The sequence below is a fragment of the Festucalex cinctus genome, chromosome 7 (genome assembly GCF_051991245.1).
Source record: "Festucalex cinctus isolate MCC-2025b chromosome 7, RoL_Fcin_1.0, whole genome shotgun sequence".
In the NCBI taxonomy this organism is placed as follows: Eukaryota; Metazoa; Chordata; class Actinopteri; order Syngnathiformes; family Syngnathidae; genus Festucalex; species Festucalex cinctus.
Window position 1 is genome coordinate 22,612,154 of NC_135417.1, and position 8,416 is coordinate 22,620,569.

The 8,416-nt window shown below is 38.8% G+C and overlaps 1 protein-coding gene across 1 annotated transcript; it reads right to left on the bottom strand.

Moving 5' to 3' along the window:
• Positions 1 to 131: 131 nt before the first annotated feature.
• galr1a (galanin receptor 1a) lies at positions 132 to 7,112 on the bottom strand. Its single transcript, XM_077527732.1, has 3 exons — positions 6,195 to 7,112; positions 6,034 to 6,099; positions 132 to 1,163 (listed from the first exon to the last, which is right to left on the bottom strand). Exons 1-3 carry the CDS (start codon positions 6,852 to 6,854, stop codon positions 843 to 845), a joined length of 1,047 nt encoding a protein of 348 aa, XP_077383858.1. The 5' UTR covers positions 6,855 to 7,112; the 3' UTR covers positions 132 to 842.
• Positions 7,113 to 8,416: the final 1,304 nt, after the last annotated feature.

Sequence of the window (8,416 nt, forward strand, 5' to 3'; positions counted from 1 at the left end):
GGACCAGAACTCGTGTCACAGAACGCTGTCAGGGGTACGTAAGTGCTGATCGCACATACTGGAGGTGAGGATGAAATTGAGATTCATGTTAAAAAATCCAAACGATCCCTTTAAAGCGGCATTGTGGAGTTTAAAATGTTAATGTTAAAGGGTTTTTTTTACATCACGCATGCTCCACCAGATGAGTACAAAGAGACCTGACTTTTTAACTGCGACTGAGCCTATCAGCTTGTTTCTTCTCTTCAGTGTGCAATGTGCAATGTTCAGGGCGAATGCTCCACAGGTTTTGGAGGCTGACGTCATTCATGCTCGTCGCCCCGACGACATTTAGGTCAGCGTAGGACAAAATTGGAATTGAAAATGGAAAAACAAGAGGACGGCTTCTAGCACAGCCCAAAGTCCAACTCAGATTCCAAGAAAACTGAAAAAAAATTAAGCGTTAATCAAGCGCACGTACTCGCATGCGCACCATGCAGGAGCTTGACACAGAGGCTGCAGTTACGCTTTAGGCCAGAGGTGGTAGTCACGAGTAAAACATTGACAAACTCCACAATGCACATTTACATAACCTCAATACGCAATTAGTTCTTAATAGAGAAAAACATTGTTCATGTTGCTTAGCTATGGTAACATTTTGATTTGTAAGGGTGCATACATCAAGTTAAGCAAAAATAGATTACATTTAAATGCATTATGTATTAAATTGACAAGATATGTGCAAATAAATTAAACCTTACAGCGCTTATGTGGAACAGTCGTGGCAACAGCCACAGAATATATTCAATTTTGGCCTGTCACTGTATCCTTCAATTCACGTTTCATTGTGTGCACACCTTCTCAAATCAAACATTGGTGCAGTTCGTTGAAGGCGGTGCATCTGCCTTGCTGCGGATCTCCTTGATCTCATTAAACGGCACATCTTCTGTGCCGATCTGGCATTTGAACACCTGCTTATAAGCCTTCCTGAAGTTTTCTGATAGGAAGGCATAAATGACTGGGTTGACAGATGAGTTGCTGTACGCCAGGCAGTGGGCGGCAATCCGCAGCAAAAAGGAAGCCTGGTTCAGCGGGAAGGTCCCGAACTCTACCCAGAGGTGAATCACGTGATGAGGGAGCCATGACAGACAGAACACCACCACCACAACCAGCACTGTCTGAGCTGTCTGAGAGCCGCCACATGAGGAGAAAAGAACACACAGTATTGTTAGTGCATCGTACGGTTTAAAGCTAACAGAGGAGTGAGGCAAATTTGCTTGCTAAATTGAGATTTTCATTTAATGTTTTCTCTCTTCATCAAAATTGTGTATTTAGCATTTGTGTAGTGGAGAATCGCTTCAGATCAGTTTCAATCAATTTGTATCTGACTGAGGCACTTGAATACTAAGAACTATAGAATGATATTGTTACGGTACGTGGAGAATGGATGGACCCAAAGGCGGAGAAACCAGGCAGGGAGAAAGGCAGGAAGAACAATGTTAAGAACTTTATTGCCATGAAACAGGTAAGGTAAGTGAATTAAGATGGGACGGAACATGAGCGGATTGGTTGCCATGACTGGACTGAACGTGGACAGACTGGGCATGATGTGGACAGACTTGGGTTGACGCGGGGAATTGACCTTTCGCAAACTCCGCCCCCCAAACGAGCATTGACCAATCACACATTTAGCAACCGTTGCTATGTAAGCATCGTCCGTCACGCTTTACTCAGCTCTCGATGACGTCCATAGTCTGATTGATTTTATTTGATGGCTTACAAGACTGCTAACCACCATAAAACTTTACGGAATAAGAGTGACAACCATTAACAAGCTCCGGACCTCCAAAATGATGAGGCGGTGTGCCTTCGGAGTATGTAAATCGGACTGTGCTAAGGTAAGACTAGGCTAACTCTATCGGGCTAACTAGCTAGCTGTAGTGTAGTTTGCTTTCGGGGTAATAACAAAACGATATCAAAGAAAAGAACATGTGCTACAGCTGTCCCGCTATAAATGCTTGATCCGGGGTCCACAGTGAAATAAAGGCATATCGGTGACCCAAGTCGGGCGTGCCATCCATCCCATAAAATCGACTTTGTTGACATATTCTGTAATTGGGATGGCACCCTCAGCAAAAAATATGTTATTCAAAGTTCAGAAATGTCATCCCAGGCTTGGTAAAATTCAGAGGGAATGTCAAAGGTGTATAAGAGGAGAAGAGTAAGGTTACATGTGTTGCCTTGCAGTCGGCTCCCAATTACCTTTTATCTGAAAAGGTTTGGCTAAAGTTAAGAACTGGTTAAAACGAGGTTAAAATATGAAAGTGGGCAGAGTAAACCATCAATGTCACAGAGAATAACATCATACTGGGCCCATCAAAGATATTTGTGGTTGCAGTATTTCAAAGCAAAGTGTCTAATGACAATTGAACAGTAAAGAGATGAATGCATTTTTTAGTCAGGCAGCTGGATTGTGTCAGCAATTGAAAAAACAAACATATAATAATAATAATTACATGCATTCTCATCTGAAGCAGCCACTAGTCTTATTTCAGAACTAATTAGTCTCCATTGTGGCAAACAGAACATGGTTAAAGAGCTGGAAAAAGGTGGCACTTTTCCTTCGGTTTTGTTCAAGAGAAGATATGAATGGCTGCCAAATCACATCCAAAAAGGAATTCAAATGAATCAATAGTTTATGCTACGTCTTTGGTCTGAAACAGTACACACTAAGTGGACAAAAGTAGTAGTACACCAGGCAATTATGTCTCCAAAAATGAATAGGGAAGGAAATATAACATGTATTTGGTTCAAGTTCATGCCATGGGGTTAAGGTCAAGCCTTTAAATTCTTTTCCAAATTCCGTCCAAACATGCTCCATGAACGTTTGTGCACTTGGGGCAGACTGCCTTAACCTAGTTAGAAGCATACAATAGAATTTACTAACATTTATAACCCTACCCCAGATTAAGTACATAGTTAAGAGGTGTGTCCAAAAACAGATTTCCAGATTGTGTTGAGACACTGAGTCAATATTGTCCTAAGGTTCTTCTCAAGCCTCATCACACAAACACATCAGCTATGGTTCCCACACTTTTGAGAAGTTGCATGCAGTGCTTTGTTTAGGTAGCCTCCATAAAATTTTCACAGCTTGACCATCCCTAACAAATAACCACAGACACGTCTCATCTCTTCTCACCTGTTATTGTCTGACTACAATTTGTCGTAAGCAACTTGAGTGGGCAAATGCTCGCATTTGATGGCGTTTGACATTTTGGAGAGGTGTTCTATTCACGGATGAATTCCGAGATGGCAGACAGCATGTATGGCGCTGTTTGGGTGGTCTTCAAAGCAGCACATACCGTCCAGTTGTTAATTATTATTATTATTATTATTATTTAAAAAATAATAATTGTTAAAAAATAGTGACGACCCCGGCTCGACCACCCTGTCTCTGGCCTTATACTAACTCCCTACGAGCTGTATATGTCTCATCCGTAGGTATACCGTATAGTTTATAAACAGTAGACTGCTCGCAAGATGGGAGTAACAAGATGGCCGCCCTGTGACTTCAACGACTTGCACTGGCGTGTACGTGCTATCGGCTAACCAGTCATATACACAGGTCACTGGGTTATACACTCAACAAAAATATAAACGCAACATTTCTGTTTTTGTTCCCATTTTTTTACGAGATGAACTCAGAACTACTGACTGGTTTTCTGGGTTCCCAGACTCCCCAAAAATAAAACAAAACAGCACCTTTCAGAGTTGCCTTTTATTGTGGGCAGTAAGATTCACCTGTGCACTAATCGTGTTGAATTAGCATCTTGATATGGCACACCTGTGAAGTGGGATGGGTTATCTCGGCAAAGAGAAGTGCTCACTATCACAGATTTAGACTGCTTCGTGAAAAATATTTGAGAGATATGTTGATATTGTGTATGTGGTAAAAGTTTTAGACGTTTGAGTTCATCTTATACAAAATGGGAGCAAAAACAAAAGTGTTGCGTTTATATTTTTGTTCAGTGTAGTTTGGTCAGGCATTTGTAATGAGCAGTGAACACAGGTGCATTTGATTGATGGCATTTTGAATGCTGACAAACTGTGAGAAGATCCTGTTGTATGACACTAAATTGAGTCTCATAGGGGTAGAAAATGATCTTTGCAGCATTCACTGCTTCTGTTCTGTTTACAGAATTTTTAAGAATGTGGCCACACACTCAATTTTATCATTTTCTCTGTGCAACTCATCTGAATGCCAAGAATTCATTTAAAAACATTATTGCTTGCCAAGCAAAAGAAGGGAATACCAATTAGCCAGTGACCTTAACAAATCTTTACAAAAAAAAAAAACATTTTTTTTCATAACTAGTATAGATTAAAATAATTGTCATATTACAAAACAAGATTAAAGAAATGTTTCTTTTGTGTTTGATTAGACTTTTGAGAGCACTTGATATTCCACTAAGCGCGTTTGTATGCTCCATGAATTCGCTAAGCAAACAGCCTTTCGTAACAACAGTGGGAGTCACCTTGCGCTATCCTGCTGTTACTACCAAGTCAACAAAAGCATATTTAAGAGTTATCTGAGTGTAAGGTTTGGCGCATGCAAACATCATTAAAACAACAAAACTATTGGTCATATTCAAAAGTCTTACTACTTTTGAGAATGAAATTGTCAATTATTTACTTATAACATCACTTACACCATTTTAGCTTAAATATATTTCACAGTTCACAATATAAGGAGCCTTGGAGTTTGAAATCTACTGATTTCTTCTCTTCTTAATTGCTACCACTACCACAGGCACAATTGGGGTTTGTTGATGCCCAAACTCTGAATATGTAAGCCAGGGGTCTCGAACAGTCCGCGGGCACCAGGTTGTCTCAAAGGACCACATTATTAGCCAGGCCCTCTTCTAAAAATAGTTCACCAATGATGGGGCATTGTGATTTTCTCAGGATGTTGTAGAAGTGATCACTGGAAAATGTCACCATTACAGACAATTAAGGATAGAATGAAAGTGTTGCATGTGGTTGCATGTGTTTGCTTTGAAATGTGGTTGTTGCTCACACCTCTGTTTTTTTTTTATCGCAAAGTAGCTATCAGATTGTGCTGCTGAACTGACCAAAGGACACAAGCAGACAACACACAGACACACTATATCTCTGTGTCATTTCATGGAATACTTATTTTCTTGTGTGGTATGTGTAAATTGGATTCTGATTTAATACAGCTTGCCATATGAAAATGACAAATATTATCATTTTATTTGACCTCCTTCTCAGGGGGCGGACATTTTGTCACTTGCTGTTGACTGACATCACAGTTGTTCAGGGCTTTACAAACATCACGACCAAACTCGGAAAAAAAGGTGAGATGGATGAAAATGGGTGGATTTTGCTGCTTAATTTATATCCCACAATCGCAATATTAATCAGAAAGCCGTTTTTAGACTAGAGTTTAGGGTTGACATTCCTTTTAACTCATTTACTCCTAAAAACGTATAAATACGTTCTATTTGAAATATTATCATGCTCCCAAAGACGTATTTATACTTTTATTTTTATTTATGCTAGAACATACAGAAGGCTTTGATGCAGCCTCTGAACCGAGAAGAATGGTAATGGCAATGGTGGTTATAACAAAAACGGGCAGCAGGTGGCAGCAGATTATAAGAGATCAACCAGGGCCATGTTGCAAAAAACTCTTTTCTATTCTCATGCTAATTGCTGCCAAGCAGAAACAGATAGAAATATCTGTACATATACAGACAGACCGCCCCAATGAAAGAAGAGACTCTAATCTTTCTTTTGGTATGTTCCATGTTTTTATAGCAATAGAACACAATATTCTGTGGACCTTGCAAAATCAGTCAAAATCCAGTAAAACAGCCAGGAGCAAAGGGAGTTGCTTCAGTCAAAATGGCTGGGAGTGAATGAGTTCAATGTGCATGAGTATATAATCTTATTATTTTAAATAAAATATACTGTATGCTTGACAATAAAATGTTGATCTAGTGAGAGGGAATTGTAAATGCCTCTTAAACATACCTTTCTCTTTGATGCCTCAGACTTTTTGGACATATTTCTCAGCTTTTTGTGCAAATGTTTTAAAACCTGCAAACAATGATATACAGGTAAACAGAGGTAAGATGAATTGTTCAGTAATGCCCATAATGCGCAAATGGTCAATCAATCATCAAATTGCTTACCTTTGAATAGCAAAAAGAGATGAGCAGTAGGGGCAAAACGTAGCCAAAAACAAATGTACAAACCACATAGACCTTTTTCTGGTTTTGGTCTGGCCACACTTCCCAGCAAAATGTTAGATTTTCTCCCCCGTGAAAGATATTCTGGTAATACATAATTGGCGCTGCCATGGCCAGAGAGAGAATCCAAATGACCACCACGCCGATGAAGGCATGTTTGGCCACCCTGATGGCGGAGGACTTTCTGGAGTGTACGATGGCCACGTATCTGTCCACTGACATGGCTGAGAGAGTGAAGATGCTGACCAGCATGGACACCGTGAAGAAATAGTGGATGAATTTACAAATGAATGCGCCCAGGACCCAAGTGGGCATCATGTAGATGGTAGACTGGAAGGGAACGCAAAAGAGCAGGTAGGACAGGTCCGCGATGCTCAGGTTGAGGATGAAGATGTTGGTGGTGCTGCGCGGTTTCCCCGGCTTGCTCCGAGCCAGGACGGTGATGACCAGAGTGTTACCCAGCACACCGAGCACGAAGATGAGGCAAAAAACCACCAGCGTGATGAGATTATCTGTGCCGATCCCGAATAAAAGTTTCTCTTCCTCTGTTCGGTTAAGGCTCCACGGCTCTTCCATGAGCCACGGCGACTCTGTAAGATTCATGATTTACTTCTGGACTTGCAAGGTTGTCAGACGAAGCGATGTGATGTGAGCTCTTTCTGCGCCTCTGCTCCTCCGTGCTTCGTTTCGTGCGTCACCGCACGAACACACAGGAGTCGTGACAATTGATTAGCTTTTAGGAATCCCGCGGTGTACTCCTTTAGTTGCATCACAATATGCATTACATTTAAACATTTGGAGCGTTAATCAGCCGTTTAAATGTGAGTCTCCAAGCGCACACTTGATGTTTGCGCACCAAACGCGCGCACGCACTCTGGTTTTTCTTTTTAGCGCCTGCACTTTTCCCACCCTCAGATTATTTCATGGGCTGGTCTTTGCAATAACGTCATCAATTAGGCATTTCGGAGTTCTTTACGTGTTGACGTGTTCATTTAGAAATGTAAGGAAAAAAAAAAAAGAAAGAAAAGAAAAAAACGATATTGTCTTATTTAATTCTGTCTGTTAAAATGAACCATCTGACTGGATTAATAATAATAATAATAATAATCATAATCATAATAATAATAATGGATTTAATTTATAGTGCACCTTACATGCATCCGCATCTCAAAGGGCTACAAGGAAAGAAGTAATTTAAAATAATAATAATAATAATAATAATAATAATAATAATAATCATAATCATAATAATAATAATGGATTTAATTTATAGTGCACCTTACATGCATCCGCATCTCAAAGGGCTACAAGGAAAGAAGTAATTTAAAATAATAATAATAATAATAATAATAATAATAATAATAATAATAATAATAAAATCAGTAAAATAAGACACAAAGGCATGTAGGTCATTGTGATTATGGAAAAGCTTGACTGAAAAGATGGGTTTTGAGTCCTTTCTTAAATGCTTCAACGGATTGTGATAATCTTAAGTGAACTGGTAGAGCATTCCAAACTTCTGGGGCGACAGAGCAAAAAGCTCGGTCTCCCATACTATGTAATTTAGTTCTTGCCGGCTTGAGAAGACAGGTATTTGTGGATTAGAGTTCGTTATTTTCAATTAATAAAAGATTAGTCATTTAACAAAGTATTAATTGTAAAATTAAACATTTTTACTATTAATTTCTCAATAAATGTAAATGATTTTTCACTCTTTTTTTTAATTTTAAAGTTGCATTTTACAGTTTACTGTATTCCCTTAATAATTTGTGAAATTAAGTTTCATTTGCGAACGTATATTTTAACTATAAATATATTGCTAATGTTTTTGTTTAGAATGTATGATATAGAACATAAATATTGTGTTTTCTGTTGTCCAAGTTAAAGCCTTATCTCACTGATTAGTCACAAAAAATATCACAATCATGTATTAACGCAGATTAATCACACATTAATTTTGAGCACAGATGATTCTTCAGCGGATGTTTACGTTAAAGGTAGAACAGGTTGTGTTTGAGTAACAAACATGTATTAAAATAAAGCAATCAATAATAAATGTTTGCGTATGACAATTAAAATATTTGCTCTAATCAAAATATTGGGGTAATCTTTAAACATTAAATAAACATTAAATATAGAAGCAATCAACAACAGGTGCTCTTCAA

Bases quoted from the DNA above. Each gene is read 5' to 3' on its own strand.
- galr1a (XM_077527732.1), bottom strand. From the start codon at position 6,854: ATGAATCTTACAGAGTCGCCGTGGCTCATGGAAGAGCCGTGGAGCCTT. The intron at 6,100-6,194 runs GTAAGCAATTTG...CATTGTTTGCAG, and splicing joins TCTCTTTTTGCTATTCAAAG to GTTTTAAAACATTTGCACAA. The intron at 1,164-6,033 runs GTATGTTTAAGA...GGCGGCTCTCAG, and splicing joins CTGAGGCATCAAAGAGAAAG to ACAGCTCAGACAGTGCTGGT.